Source organism: Rousettus aegyptiacus, unplaced genomic scaffold (genome assembly GCF_014176215.1).
Source record: "Rousettus aegyptiacus isolate mRouAeg1 unplaced genomic scaffold, mRouAeg1.p scaffold_m13_p_15, whole genome shotgun sequence".
Lineage (NCBI taxonomy): Eukaryota > Metazoa > Chordata > Mammalia > Chiroptera > Pteropodidae > Rousettus > Rousettus aegyptiacus.
Window position 1 is genome coordinate 50,676,265 of NW_023416290.1, and position 21,797 is coordinate 50,698,061.

The window sequence follows — 21,797 nt, forward strand, 5'->3', positions numbered from 1 at the left end:
CCTCTGTCTCAACATATATAGAATGAAATGATAGAATGGAAAACGTGCAAACGATCGGCAGCTGTGGGTGCTGCAAAGTTTTGTGCTGGTTCACGTCCACTTTACCGTTAGCGGAGCCCCGAGGCCCTCGCGTCAAACCCATTTACTCGTATTTCACACTAAAGTCGAAGAAGCCTGTATTCGACTTCCCAGACTGTTGGAGTGGAAGTGGATGTGCCCCTTGAGAGGCTGCCACATGTAGGCGCAGTGGCACGGATGGAGGCTCCGCATCATTCACTTCAGCTCAATGCAGCTGAATTGGAGCGTCACTTATTTCGAGCAGTGTCATCAGCGAATGACATCGACAAAACCGATTGTGAAGACAGATACTATAGAGACTATGGAAGTACAGCCATCTGGGTCACTTAGGGTATAAACAAATAGCTCTTCTCGTGGCCAAAGGTTTTCTAGGAGTGAGCACTGGCCCTGGAGTCAGGAGACTTGGATGGATCTGAGTCCTGGCTCTTTTTCTTAGCACATGTGTGATTTTGCATAAGTCGTGTAACTATGCTACGTATAAACTTTTCCTCTTGGTAAAAGAGAAATGTTCACACCTGGCATAGCTTCCCTTTACTGGTGTGTGCGGGCATGATCCTACTCGATTCTCCCAGCAACCTGAGAAGGGGGGTAAATTATCATTTCATTCTATATATGTTGAAACAGAGGCCTAAAGAGATTGATGCCTGCCCGCTGTCAGGTAAGTAAAAAAAAAAAAAAAAAAAATCCATCTCTGTCTCTATTTATACATAGAATGATTGCAACTGTAAAGATTTTATAAATGTGGATTAGATATAACACAATAATCGATATTCATTTTGCGTACTTATCATTCTAATGACATTAAGAAAATGTTAAATCGTGTTCATTATTAATAAAGAAATTGTAAAGCCTAATGTATACTTGAAGATTTCTGTACAAATCGATACACCACCGACAACAAAAAAATATGAAAGAAACAATGAGGAAAAAAAGATGTTGATGCTTAATGAAATGAAGGGTTTTTTTCGTTTTCTGAAATAATCATCTATGACGAATATATTATTCTTAAAGACAGCTGAATAAATGAAGAATTTTTATATAAAGACCCACCAGTGAATATTGGTTTTCAAATCACTGGCCTGTCTGTAAGTTAATATGTAGAATTAGTCCAAATGAGTAGAAAAAAAAAATGACAGAGGGATTAATAGAAAAATGAAGTCAATTTAAAAAACGAGTTAAAGAATATTGATGTTATAGGCTATTACGTTCACAAGGCGATGTGAGTTTTACTGGAGTCAATTAGAGTTTTGAATAGCCGTTTCATTTTTCTCCTCTCGGGCTAACTCAGTGAAGCCGAGCAGATCCTCTGCACTGCCCGGGGAACGTAGGAGAAGCAGAGCCCGTCAAGGCCGAGGCCGCGTGCGTGTGTGCCTGGACCCTCGCAATCACCTGGCCATATGTCGCCTTGTACTTCTGCTTTATCTGTTGCCTCTCGTTCGACGTTCTGCTCGATAAGATTTCAATGATGGTCGCTTCGTCGGTGCCTAAAGTGCAGGAGAAAGGAAAAAAGTGAGCACGAACAAGAAATGAGATGGAGGTTTGTTTCGGTCGAGTGTGAGGAAAGTCGTCAGGCTGTGGAGGAACCCCACGGGCTGCGGCATTCCCATCAGTTAAATCGTCGTAATGTAACTCTGCAGGGTTGTTGGGAGGGTTCACACAGGTGACGTGCACGCAGTGCTCAGCGTAGCACTTGGCACATAGGACGTGCTCTGCAGTAGCAACCAGGATGCGAGTGGCCCCGACCACAGCGTCCAGTGGGGAGGGGGCACGGCGGGGCCTTGCCGTTCAGCAGGTGCTCCGCCCGTGCTCACAGAACTAAGGTCGCAGGGTGGCGAGGAGCGCGGGGGTTTATCACGAATTGCAGCGTGGACTCGTTCTCACACCCACGTCAGCTCTCGTCTCCGACCCACATCCAGGTGTCAGGACTTCACCTGCCAGGCAGTGGGGAAGCACCTGGGAGGCTGGGTCAGCCGCTCTGCCAAGCTCACAACCGTAAACATCCAGCCGCTGCTAGTCAGACAGGTCTCCAGGCAGCTGTTACCCAAACGCGAGATTCCAAACACGAGATGAGCCAGGCAAGGGTACGAGCTAGGAGCAGCTCGACTCTGCTGAGCTCTCCTCTGCCGTCCCCAAACCAAGCGACCTCACTGTCACTCTTCATTTAGAATGTTCTCTCTCTCCCGTCCCTCTGATTTATTCAAGAATATTTACTGTGTAGAAATCCCTTCTATCACTTCCCTTCCAGAGCTTCTCCAACCCCAACTCCCTCGGGACTTTTCTGACAGTTCTTGGGCAAGGCAGACTATTCTACAGTTAGATAGTTCCTTATATTGAAGCAAAATACGTCTTCTTAGAACTTCCACCACGGATCTCAGTCCTGTCCTCTGGAGTCACACAAAGAATTTGTGGCCATATTTTTTCTACCGTAATGCCTGCCCACTCCTAGGAGAGTAAATCTCCACAAATTTACTTCTAAGTAAAAATCTAGCACTTGTTTTTGGAAAACATTATGCCTAGTGCAAGAAGCCACATACAAAAGGTCAGGTAATATATGATTCCATTTATATAAAATGTCCAGAATAGGCAAATCCACAGAGACAGAAAGTAGATCGATCAGTGATTGCCTGAGCTGGAGGGAGGGGGGAGGTGGAGTGGCTGCCAATGGGTGTGGGGTTCTTTTGGGGTGATGAAAATGTTCTGGAATTAGTGATGATGGGTACAAAAATATATTAAACCCTACACTTCTGGGACGAGGGCCTTAGTTCATCAGTGATCTCCTTGGGTCCCAGAGCCTCTCTTCATGGCCTCAGTCCTAGGTGTTTCTTCCCTCGTCCCGCCTTGTTATGGGATGACCTCACTCCTCATCTGTTACCTAGTCTCCTATTGTTGGCCATTCCCTTACCCTCAGGAGAGAAGCAGCTTCTGCAGTTTTGACCCTTGATTCTTGGCCTTGGCCACAGTTTTATGTTCACTTGATCTATTAGATGCAGCTCTCAGATCCCTAACTCGGCTCTCATTTGACCTGAGTCCTGCCACCTCCCATGAAAGGGATTGGAGAGGCGTAGATGACATTAAGATTGCATCAACTACGCTTCTCATAAAGTTTCTTCTACCGCCAGGTCAAATTAAATGTTATAATATTTAATTTCTAACTGTTATATTGAATGCTGAAAAGCAGTAGGATCTGATTATAACTTTGGAATCTTTTACAAAGGGAGCCTTAGAAGTAGTCAACCTGGGTTAGCTTGGAAGACACAAGATAACTGAGAAGTCATCTTGGGAAAGTTAGATATGAGATAGAATTTAATTAGCAAAAGGAAATTAGCGAACAAAATGTCTCTCATACCCATTCCTTTGCAGGCTTTGTTTAGCTGTTTGGCATCTTGATCCACATCAAAATCCTGATGACTTCTCGCTTTGGCCTAGAGAAGGTAATCGAAAAGGTAAGTGGACAATAACAAGGATTCTTAGATTATCTTGGGCCGAAATCGGCAGTCATCCAAATGAGGGACCAGCTGCCCCTTTACACGTGGGCACATGTGGAAATCAGCTGAGAAAACTCCGGCTCCAGCAAGATGGCTGGCACTTCTTGGAGCCAGCTGACCTCGAGTGGCCATGGAGAAGGGCCCCTCTGTTCTCCAGGGCAATTATACTGGCCGGCTCTGGGGTGAGCAATTTTCAGATCAATCCTATTCCTGTGTGACTCTCCGAAACATAAACAATGGGCCAATGTCCGGGAGTGCTGGTTCCCCCTTGGCCATGAGACACAAATTGTCTGGGGAATAGGTGTTGTCAGCCAGGGGCTAAGGGTCCTAGGAGCTTATCACAGATCCATTTGGTAACTTGAGCTAGAGCTTTACCCTTCACACATTGAGGAATATAATATTTAGTTTGCCGGAGATACCACATGAACCAGCAATAGCACAGTTAATTGTTTTCCTGCTACGTAGCGAGAAGTTCTTTTTATATACTAAACTACTGTTTCTCATACCTTAGTCATTGGCAAAATACATGCACTAATTTGTCCACAGCTACCTAAGTCTATATTATTATTTGTTTATTATTTTTCTTTCAACAAATCTACCTTATTTTTGCTTAAAGTTATTTTTCTATTAGCACTAAAATGAAAAATCAGTGTTGGTTGCCTAAACAAAGGTAAACATGAAAATAAATGCATCACTATAAAAAAAATTAAAGATGTGGAAGTTAATTACAGTTATGTGACTAGGAGTTTCGAACACTCGCCGCGTTTTCTCAGCTCTTTGTCTTTCCTCACGGAGATTCTCTCTGATGGCATGTGTCACTTATTTCGCATCCTTCGATGAAGGCCGGTTTCAGTGCTACCATCTACACCACCCGATACCCTTCTCCGTCCTTTCCTTTCCTTTGGCGGCAATCGGGAATGAATAGCACACCCTGTAAGGTGCAGTGGATGTGCTGCATCCATCTGTCTGGCATCCCTACTGCTTTGAGGGACTTCCCCTTCCCCCATTTCTCGTGGTCTCATTGGGACTGTCAGTCATGAGTCTCGAGCCCCACCATCCTGCTCCTGGGTGGGCGTGTACCCTGTCACTCTGGCAGTCATGACTGGTTCAGGAGTGGAGATGTAATCCAAGCAGAATCAATTAGAGTCTTTTCCTTGGTTGATACATAGCTATTGAGAGAGAGATGTCTGTCCCCACTGGGCCGGCTACACTGAGAGAGCATGAGTCTAGGGGTTTTGGAAGCCATGCTGTCCACTACGTGAAGGGAGCGTGAGTTTAGAGTAAAGCAAAGCAGAGACCGAAAGGTGGCAATATGGAGAGGGAGGGAGGGAAGGAGGGAGGAGGAGGAGGAGGAGGAGGAGGAGGAGGAGGAGGGGAGAGAGATTGAGTAACATTGTATAAATCCTCAGATCCAGCAGGGCCTGCATCCTTGCACTTCCCAGCGTCATTAACTAGCAAACCACCACTTTCTCGTAGGTTAATGTGAGTTGGGTTTCTGTCCCTGCCATCAAGTGTGTCCTGACTAATATCCACGGACTGGAGGAGGGCTGGCTTCCAGGCCTTGGTTAATGGAGGATCATGTAATCCTAGAGCCGAAGGGATCTTCAAGGCCACCTGTCACCCCACTGCTTATTGGAATGTGCGTGCCTGGCCCATCTTGAAGACTCTGTTGTAGAGACAAGTCGGGAGGGGACTTACATTTGTTGAGCACCTCCCACGTGCCAGGCAATTTCTTGACTTACAGACCTTTTCTTCATCGTTAACAGGGGAGAGTAGGCATTAATAGTCTCCAGAGAAGAAAAGCTAGGTTCAGACAGGTTAGGGAATGTGTCTGAGAACTTGCAGGGTGCAGGGTTGCTCAATGTGCCTCCTAAAACCTAGGCTCAGGTCCGGTGCACCATCCTGCCTCAAACTCTAATTACGCTGGAGCCTTTGCGTTCTGCAAAAGAGCGACATATCCCATTTTCCTTTCTGAATCTTTTGTGGGGCATAAGAAAACTATCTGGCGCTTCCAAAGCCTTGTTGGCTGGTCCAGCAACATAATGTGTGGGGCCCAATGCAAGGCGACAATGCAAGGCTTCTTGCTTAAGAACATGATTAAGAATTGCAGATGGTGACCTCAGAGTATTGAACCCGGGGCAAAGCCTTTCTGAGCAGGGCTGGGGTCGACGCAGAGCAGACACCTCTCGTCCACAGGCTGATCCATAAACCGTTCTGCATGTCATTCCAGCCTCAGCGGGGTAGAGAGTTCGGGGGGACACATAGCACCTGTCCCACTTCACAGCTGACGAATCCAAGCAAGGGGCACAGCGTTCCGGGAGTGGCGGAGCGGGTTACGCCCGAGGCCCCAGCCCAGGGGCGAAGCGGCCACAGTCCCGCCGCGGTCACACGGACACCGTTCCGGCAGCGCTGCTTCTCCCACGATGGACACTCCCCCCCCCATTTGCACAGAGATGCTGCCAGGCCTTGCAGGGGCCATGTGGACACCCGTTTAAGATCACCAAGCCAGGCGATAGCTGAGCCGGGGTCGGGCCTGGACGCAGGACCGTCCGACTCTGCGAGATATGACATGACATTCTGGCCCCTCGGCCCTTACAGTTTTACTAAGTGGTTTCACGCTAAAATAGCACAGCGTTTACAGAAGTGGAGGGATGGAAAAACCCCTCTCAAGATGCCCAGTTTGTTTATCTGGGGCCGGAAAATGAGTAACTGTCATTTGGTTCAAAATGACAGTGGTACCCAGGGGCTGCAGTGGGAGAGTATTGAACCTCTCGTCAGGAATAAGGATGATCTTGAGACTTGATTTTTTTTTTCTTCCTTGCTTAACAAATAACACGGGGTAAACATCTGTCTCAGATGCGTGACTGTCAGCAGCGGGGTGGGAGGGAGGAGGGCGGAGGGCCACCAGCCCCTGGTTCCTACCGGAGCCACGGTTAGCCATGTCGGTTGTCTTTTCTGACCTGAAAGGGATTTGGGCTTGTTTCTCCTCACAGCAGGATATGTGAGGTCAGAGCGAAGGAATCGTGTGGTGTGATTTTTAAAAAAGGGAAAAGAAAACAGTCTGGAATTCCCCGCTCTGCGTGGCCAGGACTGCACCTGCAATGGGTAGATTCCTCGGTGACACCCAGCGGTGCTGCTGCGGGGTGACCCTGGCTTGTTCTGATGAGCTGGGTAACGAACTTCTCTGGAATGTACACTGAGCGACATTCCACATCCACTGGTCATTGTTGTGGGGCCAGGCAGCTGACTTCGGGGGCCTCGGGCCTGTTTGCCAGTCAGGAGATTTCATTTGTGAAACCTGAGGCCAGGGAGCAGAACTTCTGCATAAAGCAGTCTGCGCAGACGTGCGTCAGACATGAAATGAGGGTCCAGGGGGGTCCAGGATGGGGAGTGACGCTTTTGTGAGGGTTTAGGCAAATAAACACATGGCTATTGCACTTGCAACTATAAGGCATAATAAGTTTGTTTGTGTTTTAACAGGATTTGCACTGACACTCGGGAAACACATAAAAAAGACAAAATGTTAGACGCTGATAGAAGTGATTACAGAAGTCTGGGCTTTCGGCCCACACGAATCCAGGTTTAGATGTGGTTCTGCCCCTTGGCAGCCATGTGAGCATGCGCCGTTAGCCTCCAGCCACGGTCGCCTCACCCCTAAAACAGGGGCGGTGTCCGCCTTGTAAGACTCGAGGCTTACGTGAGATGACATTTCAAGTGCTGGAGATACGGAGGAGCCACAGAGATGCTAGTCCTTCCTCTGCTTCTGTGGGCCCTCCTGGGTTTTTTTTTTTTTTTTTTTTTTTTGTCTCATAGTAATATGTAGATTTTTAATTCTGCATATTTTTATTCACCATGTTGCAAGGGGCATGGGGAGACCTTCCCAGACTTGGCCTTGTGATATGTATGTCTACCTAGCTCACAACACCTAATAAATACATCGTGCTTATGATGTTTCTAATAGGTGCCTGTTGAGGCTATAACAGTCAAGTTTAAGAGCACGGCTTGCTAGTTAGACTGGATTCGAATCCCAGCACGACTCATGTGACCTTGGGCAAGTCTGGGACTCTCTCTGTGCTATGGTTTCTTTATGGCAAAGTGTGGGTGACAATAGTGCCTACTTTGGAGGTCTCTTGTGAGAATTTAAACGAAGTCTTTCATGCAAAACGTCTAAAATGAAGCCTGGCGGAGAGCATGTGCTTAATAAATGTAAACAAGATTTGTTGACGGCAGATCAGCAAAGAACTTTCCAGAATATTTTAAACCCTTTCCTGCTTGAAGAGTTTTCACCTCATCGACGGCACACTAAAGACCAATTTCTCAAAGACCAGTTTCTCACTGATCACCTGCAGTCCGGATCTAGAGCTCCAGGCATGTGTTTCACACAGGGCAGTTAAATGGTCAAAACTTCAGATTGTGGAGTTTGGGTGACCTGGGATGACACCCCAATGCCACACTTTGTGAACTGTCTCATTCCACAAGGTGCTAATTCACACCTCACGGAGTGTGAGATAGATACAGCTCTGCTTGCCATTTTTCAGGTATATCAGGCTCAAAACGGAACCAAATAGTATTAACTCCGCAGAAGGCCCTGCCCAGCATGCGCATAAGCTGAGAATTTTTCAGTCCTGGCTTTTCTTCTTTCTACAATGTCTACACGTCACGGTTCTGTGTCCCCAAGTTTCTGCCTCTAAAACAAGGAAATAAATGATCCTTTTTTTTTTTTTTCTGGAAGGAGGAAGCATAGAAAATAAACTGAGATGACGTGAGCCTGGGAATCAGTGACAGTCACCTGGGCAGAAGGAATGTCGAAAACACCCGATATGTGAAATTGCTCAGGTATGTGTCAGCTTCAGCACATCACCCGCCCAGGAGAAAGGTCGTTTCTTGGATCACGTTCTGATAACCCAGCCAGAGGGCCAGGATGGAGGAACAGACGGACACTCAGCCAAAGGCTTCCGTCCCCGTGTAGTAAGTCGAGGAAGTCTTAACCGTCGTGATTGAAAGGGAACATTGAAAGAAAATCTTCCAGCCTGCAGCACACTCTGGGGATGAGGTCTGTGAAGTTAGCTGGGGGATGTGGTTTGCAAATTGTTTGCTTTGGGTATTGTATGGTAATCAGGATCTCCCAGGCTCCAGCCTTAAGTACACACATATTTAAGCGCACTACTACTTGTCAGTCCTATTGATCTGATCTTCTATTCGGATAGAATCAAGAGCGGAAGGTAAAAAATATACCATCTCGTGAGAGACGTGAAGTAATTCAAAAGCGGCAGGCAGCAGGCAAATTACTCTCCTCTGAATGGTTTCTGCCTCTCTCCCCGCTTCCCCTCCCCCCTTCTCTTTTCTCTCTTCCTTTTTCCCTTTTCTCCTTCCTCTTTTCTTTTCTTTTCTTTTTCTCCCCTTTCCTCAACAGACGAGTATTGAAGGTCTATCATGTGGCACACACTACCCCAGGCAAGGGGGACTCAATGACCCACGAAACCTAGTCCTTGCCCCTGGGGAAATCAACACGAGAATAGATAAAGGACCATTGCTTTATGGTACGGTGAGTTTGCTGGGTGCAAACAGCTGAGAGGAGAAAGGGGAATTTTAATAGAGAAGTTGATTTATGTGCTGATTCTTGAGGAAATACATGTGTGCTGATTCTTGAAAAAATGCAGAGGCATTAGGCAAGCGAGAGAGAGAGAGAGAGAGAGAGAGAGAGAGAGAGAGAGAGAGAGAGAGAGAGAGAGAGAGAGAGAGAGAGGAGAAGGCGGGGAGACACTACTGCGTGCTGCTTTCTGGGTCCGTGTGTATGCGACCTGTGACTTGTCACTATGCCACCGCAGAGCAAACGTGACAGACCTAAATGAGACACAATCACATAGTGGGGACTTAGGAACCAGACCTACTGTGTTCAGCGACACTTCGCCCCTCGCTGGTTGTCTGATGCTGGGCAAGGTGACCCATCCCTCCCAGCCTCTGCCGTCTGTCTTTGAAGTGGAGACGCAGCTGCTCGCAGGGAGTGCGAAGCTCAGGCGCTGTCATGTTCCGGACGCGGTAGCACATGCCGGATTAGAATGAGCGCTCGGCTGGCGGCGTGTAGGAGGTGCGATGCTCGGTGACATAAGACTGTAAGGGTCATTCGTAAACTCCGAAGTATTATCAGAATGTAAGGGGAGTGGCATTTTGATTGTTCGCTCTGTCCAATGCAGCTGCCCAGAAGCCCTGGCTTGTGGCTGTCTGCTCAGTAAATATTTGAAAGCGGTTGCTTGGTTTCGGGCTCCGGGGCAGGAGGGGTCTGAGGAAATGCCACGGAGCAGAGGACAGAGGGCTCGTCGCCCGCTGGTCTAACGCGGGATGCTGTCGGAGCTGACATAAAGTCAGGAGGTGGCTAAGGAGACTAAAAATGAGGGCTAGGATTAAAACCAGGTCGTGGGCTGGGCTTATTAAGCAGGAGTAATTGGAGTCGGGTGAGGGTTGTGCTGGGGAGAGCCTGAACACCCCTGAATTCTCTTCAATATGAGCCACGACCATCACCACTGTTAGTTAACAGTACCTTGAGCCAAAGTCAGCAATGTGGGCTGAACTTGGTTTGTATAGATTTTAAGTTCATTACAGAGTTGGGGAAACTGAAGGCCAGTTTGAGAAAGAGATTTCTTCGTGGTCACATAGGTAATCCCTTCCCAAGATATTTACCCGCGATGCCATTTCTCTCCTTATCCTTTCCAAGTCTCTATTTTCCCACCCGAAAGATGGTGGGTTGTTATAAGGATTTAAGGATTTGATCATAAGTGTCTGGCAGGATGCTTGGCGCATGGTGAGAGCTTGTGTTATTTTTATTATTTTCTTCCATCTTCACTGATTTCTCTGGAGTGTTGCATGAGCCCCTGACGTGGTGCTTTGTGTAGCACCTTTAAAATAACCGATTATATACTTTTGTTCTGAATCAGGAACCATTTTGCATTTATCCATAAGTACTAGCAGGAGCGAAGAGTTTAAGAGAAATTTATGGGAGAAAAAGTTAAAATTGTGAACAACAGCAAAATATAAAGCACTTACTAAGTGCCAGGCACTGGCCCGAACAATTTACCTATAATAACTCATCTAATCCTCACAGCAACTGTATGAGGCAGTTCTTCTTACCTCCTATTCTGCAGAGGAGAAAACTGAGACCCAGAGAGGTTAATAAATTGCCTAGGGTCACACGGCTAGTAAGTGATGGAATTCAAACCTAAACAATCTGGATTCAGAAACTCTACTACTGACTTCTCATTAACAAAATTCTTTTTTTCCCTGTCCAAAAAAAAAAAAAAAATTTTTTTTTTTTTTAATTTAGTGGAAGCAATGGTCAGTTCAACGCTTAGAATGCTGGTTCCTTGCAGAAACACCAGTTGAGACCTGCTACTTGTCTGCTGACCAAGGAAGGCAAGAACCCCTTGAATAGTTGTGGGATCAATAAATGTTCTTTACACTGAGACAATAAAAAGTGAAATAAAAAATGAAAGCCAGTTTCCACTATTTGCAAGGCAAAACGGACAGCCTGTTCTGTGGGCAAATGCATGCGCAGGAGAGGAATTATTATCAAATTCTGCCCCCGGTCTTTCTTTTGAGTTGAACGGAATCATATTTTCTGCTTCTCATCTTTACAGTGAGACTATTCACTGTCCAACCCAGCAGAATCTGAGGAAGATTAAATAAGACGATGTGACTCATTGTGGCATTATTTACGATAGCCAACATATGGAAATAACCTAGGTGTCTGTCAACAAATGAGCAGATAAAAAAAAGATATGGTATGTCATATGCGATATATATAATTCTGGATCCAGGTAGTGTAGGCTTGAATTCCGTACTAGCTGTGCAAAGGTCATACTTAAGTCTGGAGTCTGGGAACATTTACTGTACCAAATCCCTTCATTTTGGAGCTAAACTGAAGCTGGCAGTTAAGACATCTTCAGGGTCATCTATTTGCTTATGGAAAACCCTAAACTCCTCTCTCTCAGAATTATTTTTTTTAACCTCTAAATGATCACTTATTTGTGCTTTGAAACCAGTTAGTATAAAAGCAAAGAATTGGATTATTAAAGTTCATGAATTCAGCGCTAGAAAATATCCTGGTGACATTTACACAGACATGTTTAGTAGATACTGATAGACATTCAAAACGGAACAGTTAAAGGATGCCATTTGCATCTTTAAACATAAATCTTGGGTGATAAGCGGCATATTTCGGTAAGTTGATTGTTTCTTGGGGAAGGTTTCCTTAGGATGATAAATTCGGTAAAAAGTCTTGCCTTTTTTTTTTTTTTTTAATCAAAATACACTTAAATGCTTGCCAGAGAAAAAGTAAAACTACCAAATAGAAAATATATATATATACTGCAGCATATTCTGTTGGATGTATTTAATCACAGATTCGATCTTACAAGAATATTTGGCATTTCGCCATCTGGTTGTTACTCCATTTTAATTAGGATTCTCCATGGTCACACTGACTAACGGCAAAGTTGATGTCTCCATTTGTAGATAGATAATCTTTCTACTCGGACCCCCTTTAGAAATCCATTAATCAAGGAGGTAGACCAGAGAGCTAGAAGAGTGTGGTAGGAAGCCCAAGCCTCAATCTTAGAAGGATGCTGAGAACACACAGAGCTGTTTGTTGCTTCGTCCTTGCAGAAATGCAATTTCAAAGTGCCGTGGGTGAATTAAGTATTGGCTGTCAGTCTAAGTGGGTAAAAATATTTGTATCCCTTGGCAAATAAGGCAGAAAATAGAAAAAAAAAATCCACTTGGATCAGATCTCAGTATAAATTACTTACATATGCTGACCAAGTATTATGAAAATTGAGTGAAACTTTTTTAGATGAAAAAAAAATGACCTTACTTCTAAATTTGGGATTATTTATATGTTGTCGTTTTAAGAACAACTTTTAATGAAGATTAGTATAGCTAGGTCATTTTCCAGAAAGATAAGCTTTCTTAGGCTCTACTCTCTGGGTTATGTGTGTCGATGTGATATTTACCAATCAAAAGTGACAACAGGGTTGGGTTGGAGCAAGGAGTCCTGACCTGAAGACCCTTCAACATCTAGTGCCCTAAGGTGGTAGGCACCATCATTCCCGAAGGTACTGACAATACACACAGAAGTGCAAATGACGTGCCTGGGCTGCCATGCCTGGGGGTGGGGGTGGGGGCGGGGCGGGGGTCCAGTACAGGAGATGGGTGTGGCCCCCTTGCAGGGCTGCAGGCTGCATCCTCACAGGAGGAGAGGTGAGCGAATTGACTCCTGATTCTTTCAGCCAATGTCTTTCCAGGTGAGCGCTGCTCATCTAGGCAGGAAAACTAGCAGCTCAGCTTCCTCATTACTGGGCGTGTCTATAGGGAAGCCCTTCTCGCCATGGCCATCAGAGGTCATTATGGATTAACAGCCTCTTTGGGGTGAACTGCTGCCTCTCAGTGGCTGTTATCACCAACGGGGGTTGAGGACAAGGGTCAAACTTTAAGATGAATTGGTTTTTACCCTGTGATAAGAGAAGTGATTAGCGTGAGGGAATGCTTGGGCCAGAAGGGCAGGAATGCATGGTTGCTGGAAGAAATGCAGGCAGATAAAGACATTATAGGGATGTCTCCTGCGGTGACGTCGCCTCCTTTCCCCATCTAAAGTCTGTGCCTAATGAAGTGATTCTCAACCAACCAGGAGCAATTTCGCTCCCTTGGGGACATTTGGCAGCATCTAGAGACATTTTTGGTTGTCACAGGTAGGAGAGTGTTGTTACTGGGATCTAGTTGTCGAGGCCGGGGGGGCCCGCCACACATCCTGCAAGGCGCAGAACAGCCCCTCACAACAAAGAAGTAGCTGACCCTGGATTTCAATAGTGCCAAGGTCTAACGTGCTAGGGTTTTACAACCCTGGCCCAATGGTCGTAATAATTCTATCGACACGTTATTTTAAAAGGTGTAGGGAAGGCTGAGCTTCTCCTGGTAATTGGCCCATGGGTACTGACTAAGCACGGCCCCCAGTCACAAAGAGCAAATTACCATGGGTGCCTAAAAGGGAAGATTAGAAGTGGACTGAGATGTCTTTCTTTAATTTTTTTTTTTTTTGGTAGAGCAACCTAGATGACAAATCCGACTGATGAATATAGGGATGAGGTAACTAGGAGGAGGAATCTGAGTTAAAGTCTGTCCAAAAGGAGAAGCCTGTCGCCACCCCTGGCTTCTTGGTCAGCATCGCTATTGGTGTAGAACATCACAGCCTCAAACGGCGGCCTCAGCTGACTCATTCTTAGGGGCCCTTCAGTACCGTGTTGGTTCTGGAGAACTCGTGGTTTCTTTAAGAGGTGGAGTCACATGCATTGTCTGGAAACAAGATTTTGTGTCCTGGGGAAATGACTGCTTGGAAGTTGTCCACGGATTGTTTAGGGAGTCAGAGACCCCTGAAGAGTGTTAAACCTCCAGATATCCAATTACTGTTCTATTGCATCAACAAAGGTGAACCTGGAAGATACCGTGGTCGTGGGGAGATGATGGCTGTATCTCAACCGTGAAAGAAACCATGCCCTCAAGAGTTATGAAAAACGAAGCACTTTCCTCATTAGAAAAGAATTATCCATTTCCTTCTTCTACTGCCAAAGTCCGTTTTTTATTTTGTTTTGTTTTGTTTTGTTTTTGCCAATTCAATGAGAGGATGAACTTGGGATTCATTGCTTGCAGGAAAAAAAAAAAAAAAAAAGCTAGTGTACTCTGAGTTCCTCAAGAGTCAATGATAAGTGGGCAGACGGAATTGAAAAGGAAAGCGTTGGGGGCCGAGCTGGGCCTTCGCAGCATCAGGGGGGCATAACACGAGTATGAACCAGCTCTGATTTGCAGAAATGGAAACAAGGCGAAATAGCTAAATTCGCTTTGAGCAAATTTCTGCCTCAATCGGAATCAAAACAATGAATGTGATTCTTTCCCCTGGTAAGAGAGTTTAAATATGCACTGGATCTAAACCTATTATTTATTATTGAAAACTTTTAATCTCTCATCTTCAAGTCTTTATTCGCTTTCTATTTCAGTCTATCCATTAGCAGCATCAGCAATATCAATAAAAATAATAGTTATAATAATAAAGCGATAATGATAAAGCAATATTCCCCACCCCCAAGAACCTGTAAGGCCAACCTTGGCCACAGTGATAGTCTAAGGAGTAGTCTGTTTGCTACCGTAATCAAACACATACCATCTTAACGACAGAACAAACAAACAAACACGACTGTGAATTCATACCTCCCAGACTACCTCAAGCCCAAACTGCTCGAGCTTCAGATCCAGCTTCCTCCTCGGCATCATACCCAGGTGAACCACACATACCTCTCACTCAGCAGCTCCCCCAACCAAACTCCTTGCAGACCTCCACTCGGCCTTATTCCTAGGCAAGGGGAAAAGGCACCACCCTCCCTTGGGTATACAAGCCAGGTGCCTGGCCGACGACACTCTAGTCTCCTAGTTCCTCACCCCCCACATCCGGTCGGTCAGCCTGTTATGTTGCTTTGACTCCTCAATCTGTCTTCTCCAGTTCCATCGTTTTAGTTGTCACTGTTTTAGTTGGGGCAGAGGTTCGTCACCTTTCTCCAGGGCCACTGCCTCCCAACTGCTTTACTTGCCTTTGGTCATGTTTCCCTCTAAACCCTCCTTGACCAGCTTCCAGTACGGTCCATCCGGAGTGTGGCTTTGACCTTGTCACCCCCTTGTCAGAGATCTATTAAAGCTTCCCCATTGCCTCAGGTAGCGTGGTCCCCCCCATTTCTCCTGGGCAGAGTCACTCCCTCCACTGTCTAATTTCTGAACTTCGTTATTATGGACACCTTTCTATTAGTGCATCCATCATACGTCATTATGATTATTTGTTTACCTCCCTCACTAGACTGTGGTCTTTTACCTTATTCCTCTTTTCATCTGCAGAGCCCCAAATAGTACCTGGCCCACGGTAGTTTCTCTAAAAGAATATGTCGAATGGACCGAAAAGATGGAGCGCGGTTTCCTTTCTCTTGCTGCTTTTTCTCTGTGCAGCTCTAGGATAATTGGTGGGAGGGAGTGCAGCCTTGGGCGGAGAGGAGGGGGTGAACGGGGCAGTTCTCTGGGTTGCTTTGGTTGTGAGAAGCCTGGGGAGGAGGGCACAGTGCTTTCAGCATCACCATTCAGGGATCTCTGTAGGCCAGCTGGTGGGAGTGGTTCATAGTCAAAGCCGGGGCACGGCTCTAGCCTAGACCTGTGAGAGGCTTTTGCTTCTACATGGCTTCTCAAATTTGAGTGAACATCAGAATCACCTGGAGGGCTTGTTCATGGCAGATTGCTGGGCCCTACGCCCAGAGTCTCTGATTCCCCAGATCTGGGGCAGGGCCCAATACTTTGCCTTCCTAACAAGATCCTAGATGATACCAGTGATATTGATCTGGGGACCGCATTTGGGAATCATTGCGCTAGAAGGATTTCTGATATTAGACCCACGGCTCTCAGCTTTGCATACATTAGAATCACTTGGGGACTGTTAAAAAGTACAGATGCCAGGAATTTACTTATACATTGGTTGGTCTTGTGTGACTGGGCATAAGGATTTGGGCTCCAACTGAGCAGAACATTGGTTTAAGGCTCATTTAGAAAATGTAATGAATTGATGAATTTATCAAAGTTTCATCGAGCGTTTTCTATGTGCCGGGCATTATGTCAGTAATGGGTATGTAGAGATGAACGGGACAGTTCCACGCCCAGGGAGCCGTGCAGGGCAGATGTATAAAGAATTCTAAAACGACCGGGGAGAGAAATGATGGTGTTATACACAGAGCATAATGGAAGCATCTAATCCAGCTTAGGGCAGAAGGAGGAAGCTCAGTACGGGGTAGGGAGATGAAGTGAAAACCCACTTAGATATTTTCAGAAATCCCGATATGGGTCTTAATCGAACTCAAGGCATGGTGTGAAGAACTTCTACCTAAATCCAAATCCACGCTTCACCTTGGGCTAACCACCTAACCTCTCTTTGCCTCACTTTCCCTATGTTTAAAAGGGGATAATAATAGTATCTTCCTCGTGGAACCATTGGGAATTCTAAAGGACACAGTGTTCATGGAGTGCTTGGTAGAGAAAGGGGCTCAGACATCGTGGGCCACAGCCCACGCCCTCAGATCAGCTCACAGGCTAGTGAGCGCCGGGTAAATGTCATCATTATGGCCCTTATTTCAGAAGGGCCCCTGTCAACCTCCAGTGAGGCCCGGCCCCACTGCGGGTTGGGGTCCCGGTGACCGCGCAGTAGAGCAGACCCACAGGCGTGCCCCGGGATGCTCTGGGCTCCACCCCCTGCGCTGAGTAGCCCAAACTCCCACGGCTTTAGAGTTCTCGTGTCATTTGTTCAGCTTGTATGTTCTTCCTCCGTCAATGTGCTCGTCTTTGGCAATTTTTCCCCCCACCTCTTTAAAATGATTGCTCGTTATTTACCGCAGACAAGGAACCCCTGAAGCCAAGACTGTGTAATTGTGTCTACCTTATAGCTAGACTTCGAATGGGAAACATGTATCTCAATAAAGAAAGTCCAATTTAGCGCGTGTCGTGTTTTGACATCAGAGGCTTCCGGGTGTTCCTGTTCACCTGCATCTGAGCTGCCGCAGTGCCCACCTTTGACAAGTCCCAAACTGTCCTCCCTTTTAGGCAGTATTTATGTCGGCTAAATATTGACACAAAGAAGTCATAAATGTGGCATGCTCACAAACACCACGGCAGCGCACTGAGCAGATGTTCTCATGTTTTTATGAGTCGGTTCTCATTTATGGGCACTCGTAATGATGCCCGCTTCCGGGGGCTGTGTGCTCGTCTGTCCTTGTCAGGATGGTGGTACGTTCCGGTTTGATGTTTCTCGAACTCTGCAGCACATTGGCATCGCTGAGGACGCATTTAAAAATCCCAGTGCCAAGGCCAACCACCAAACCAATTAATTCAGACCCTCTAGGGGTGGGACACAGGCGTCAGTGGTTTCTAGAACCCCCCAGGTGATTCTAGGGTGTTGCCCAGTCTGAGAACTTGTTCCCCAGGCCAGTGCATTTCAGACTTTAACACACATAAGAATCGCTTGAGGATCTTTGTTCAAATGCAGATTGATTCAGTGGGTCCGGGTGAGCCAGAATCTGCATTTCTAGCAAGTGCCCAGGCAGTGTGGCTGCTGCTACAAGTCCACACACCACACTTCGGGTAGCAAGACTGGAGTCCTGTCTAGTGCCTGTTCGTCAGCCTTGAAAATAATTTCCCATAAATCATTGGTCTTCTTAAGTTTGTTCTACCTTCATCAACGGGTCTTCTACATCTCGCTCCCTCTCTATCTTTCTGCTGATACCCTACGGCCAGACTCTTGTGACAAAGTCATCTCACTATTCTTCTTAGCACTCTCTTTTCCTCTAGACAGTGATTCTCTTAAAAGCAACTCACAATAGAACAGAGAGTCATCTGGCTAAACCTAAGCAGATTTTTCTGTGGGTCTTATTTTTCTGTCGATGCACAAAGCTCATTGAGAGCAAGAACATGTCTCCCAGTCTAAGCAGACTTTTTGAACATTGTGTAATTTAGCAAATGATAATAACCCAGTATCTTCAGTTATTACCGCTCCAAATACATTCGTCTCAAACACTGGGTCTTCAGTTCAAAGAAATCATTAATGATGACAAAAGGATTGGGGGAAAGCATAAGGCAAAAAAGTAGTTTTCAGCTTTCAGAATTGGCTAGGATTTTATATTATAGTACCTTTAAAAATGTAATCTCTTGGCCAAGATTCTATTGGCTTTAGAGCAATGTTTGTCAAACAGTTATCTGTGGACCCTGGTCTGTGGACATGTTCTTGGAGATTCAAAACGTTCCTAGTAGGCTTTTTAAATAGTATAGTTCATGCTGATAATAATTTAAAAACTAATATAAAGCACATTGGATAATCAGGATGACCAAGGGCTAGCACACGATGTTAATGCCTGCATTTGTACGTCTGTTTATGATTGTACGTAAATGCTGAATGGACATACTCTAATTGTCGCAGGCTAATGATAAAAGAACAAAGAACAGAGGGAGGTTTAATATAAAAATCATGCATTTTAGCTAAGAGAAGTCCCAACTGTATTACAGGAAGTCCTACGAACAAAGGTTTCTCAGTAGTCTGGGTAGAGAAAGATGATAAAACTAAGAAGCCACATACCACATCGTAACTTAGACATGCTGCAACTCAAGAGAAAGCACAGCATAGCAATCAGAACCATTTTTACATTGAGTGTGACCGTTTAATCTCAGTAAGATAACATTGTCTATTACACTAAATCAATAGCATGCATTTACACATCATTGGCTTGTATTTTACTTGTGTTTAATTTTGTAAATTTGTTTTGAGCATGTAGCTGCTTCAAAACTCCAAGCATCGTACATATTAAGTTTGAACATATTCAAGTCACTTTCTAATGCAAATAATATGATTTTTTTTTCGTCCCTTAAAAAGCTTTTGAATTTATTTACTTAGAAACACAGTCTTGGAACATATTCACTCCTTGTGCACATGTTAAATTTCATTAGTCTTTTCTAAAGTGTCAGAGTGGCCATATTGTAACATTATAGTCTCCATTTTCAGACACTGTTACAGGGACACTATTGGGAACATAAGCTCAGTTCCTAGATTATGTTTTTATATTAGTTGCAAATATTATAGCAAATATTTCCCAGGGAAAAACTTCCCTGCTCAGAAGTAATGCCTGCTGATGACAGTTTCAGACTGCAGCGTTGTGGACGGTCCAATGTGACAGGTCATTAGTGTGTAATAGTGGGCCCGTGAGAGAGGCCGGTCATACCTATGATTTGGAGAGGAAAAAAAATAAAAGTGCTTACAGGCTGATGGGCCTCAGGCTTGCCGGTCCCTGACAGGTGGATGACAGGCTGTCCGGCTGCTGAGGGTTGGGTGTCTCCTTTGGGCAATTGTCGACTGCCTTCTGACAGGGTGTAAGACTGGCTCTGAAGATTCAAAAGAGAAATATGTAAAAATGCTGGATCACTCACAAAAAGCCAGTTGCCCCATGGGGTCAACTTTTGAGGGATAAATGTCCTCCTAACTCCCAATGCAGGGGCAAAATTGTTCTTGATGTCATCTGCATCGGTCAGAAGTATTTTAAAGTAGATTTTAGTTTCTCTGAAAGATATTCTGGAAGTTTCATAATCTTGGCTAGTATAAAAATGTTACTTGCAGATGATTTAAAAAAAAAATAACACCTCTCCAAAGAAGATATGTGTAGGTTTGCAACCATCTGAGTGCAAATTTAATTTGTACCAAAAGAAAAAACAGTATGAAGGAAGTTACAGTTTACAGAAAATTTCGGAGTTTATTCACTTTGCTGCTAGTGTACACACATAAATCATTCTTGCGGTGGGAAGCTACAGCAGGTACAGCAAAACCTTAACAAAATTTCTTATTGTAACAGCCTTAGCTATGCATTTTTAAATGTAAAAAATTACGATTTAACTCTGACCTGCCTTATGAAGAGATGGCTCTAAATGGTAGTGTTTTAGTTCATTTTTAGTCGTTAATAGTTTATAGACAGGCTATTTAGGCAGGCTTAGACATTTCAGAAGAAAAGTAAAATACTGAGTCCAGTTCATGGGTATTTGAAAGTATCTGGATGTTTGATGCTTAAATAATACTGGAATGTTTTCACCTTTCAATCCAAGTTATATAGCCCTGTGAGAGTATTTTTATCTTGGTCTGCTGATATTTACAACAATAACTTGAAGTTTTGTGCAACTTTGCTGCAAATGACCAACTTAGTCATATATTCCACAAATACATATTAACTATTTTGCTCTCTGCAAGGCACCATGGACTTCCTTGTTTTAAACACTTTTTTTTAGCCCCTCCTCAGAGATTTTTTACTAATGGAGAAAAAACATATTCCAAATGCATATTAAAAGCATGGCATGTTGTTGTGAAAACCAGTAATAAAGGGTAATCATAATGATAAAGTATAAAAGTATCGATCATGATTTCATAGTTTAACTTGCTCCATAGTCTAATCAAATTAAAACTTTGTTTGATTCCCAAAGGCCGTAAATACTTACATGACGATTGCCCATTTTCGTTTTTCTGAGATAGTTGTTCTGTATTTCATTAAGAGATCAGTTCTTCTAAAGGCCAAGTTGATAATGGTTTCCCAGGACATAATATCTCTAGAGTTTAATAAGTAACTTTTGGCATTGAATTTGAATACATTGTTGGAAACGGATAGGGAGTGGCCATAGCGAGCTTAACCTGTCCTAGCCGACCTGGCAGGCCATCTTTTTTTTTTTTTTTTTTTTTTTAAAAAAAATATTTATTAATAAATCAAGTGTAGGCTTTTTTTTACAACCTAAGGGCTAACCCTGACTCACTTCTGGATTATCGAAAGAGTTATTCCTTTTTATTCTGGGCGTTCATTTAAAATGTCATACTTTGTAATAATGAAAACATTCACCAAACAAGATTGAAAAATTGTCCTATTTTACTAACATCACTATCATTAGTACAGAGAATCTTTTTGGGTGGGGCTACACTGAGTTATGCTAACATCATTTTTATAATTTAGCTGGTTTTTAAATTGAAAAGTTATATGTGCCAATGGTAAATTTATTTTCTAGTAATATGAAATAGTATCATGAAAAGCAAGCCTATTGACCTTCCAGTTTCTCTCTACGTGGTTTCTTGCGAATCCTTTCAGAAACGGTACATATACACAGCCATTTCTGTCTGTCTCTCCATTTGTCAGTCTCTCTCTGTCTGTCTAACTAGCTATCTACCTATGGACAGCCTGTTTTTTCTTCAACAAATTAGTTTATACAATCCATTCTACTCTATGCTTTGAGATACATGTCACGGACGCATTGTTTTTTCCAGTGGCCGCTTGGTAGTTTATCATGGGAACAAACCAAACCTTATTTCATCAATCCACTATTCAAGGTAGGTCACTTAGGTCGTTGTGGTTTCCTGTGTGAATCTTGGCATATGTGTCCGTATTTATCTATAGAAAAAAAAAAGTCTTAGACTACAGTTGCTGGCCAACGAGTATATGCATTTAAAATTCCAATAGATGTTGCCAAGTTGTCCTTTGCACAGTCATAAAAATGCTGAACCATCCTCAGAGGCCAGCTTATCCAGGATGCAGATTTTCAAAAGACTAAACGTGTGTCCCTGCGTTTCGATATAACAAGATGTCAGGACTCATCTCCCCA

At 44.4% G+C, this 21,797-nt stretch overlaps 1 protein-coding gene and 1 long non-coding RNA gene across 2 annotated transcripts in view; one reads left to right on the forward strand and one right to left on the reverse strand.

The window, feature by feature from the left end:
• The window catches only part of ANXA13 (annexin A13), a 39,807-nt gene extending 18,995 nt beyond the window's left edge, over nucleotides 1–20,812 (reverse strand). Inside the window, exons 1-4 of the mRNA XM_016166438.2 lie at nucleotides 20,652–20,812; nucleotides 19,431–19,553; nucleotides 3,425–3,500; nucleotides 1,468–1,562 (exon numbers count right to left, since the gene is read on the reverse strand). Of these exons, the coding sequence (XP_016021924.2) occupies nucleotides 1,468–1,562; nucleotides 3,425–3,500; nucleotides 19,431–19,553; nucleotides 20,652–20,666 (309 nt within the window). The 5' untranslated portion in view covers nucleotides 20,667–20,812. The remainder of the gene's footprint in view (nucleotides 1–1,467; nucleotides 1,563–3,424; nucleotides 3,501–19,430; nucleotides 19,554–20,651) is intronic.
• LOC107521600 lies at nucleotides 751–8,684 on the forward strand. The gene is made up of 3 exons (XR_001599594.2): nucleotides 751–1,615; nucleotides 3,439–3,521; nucleotides 8,296–8,684. It is a non-coding gene; the product is annotated as an uncharacterized LOC107521600 (long non-coding RNA).
• Nucleotides 20,813–21,797: the final 985 nt, after the last annotated feature.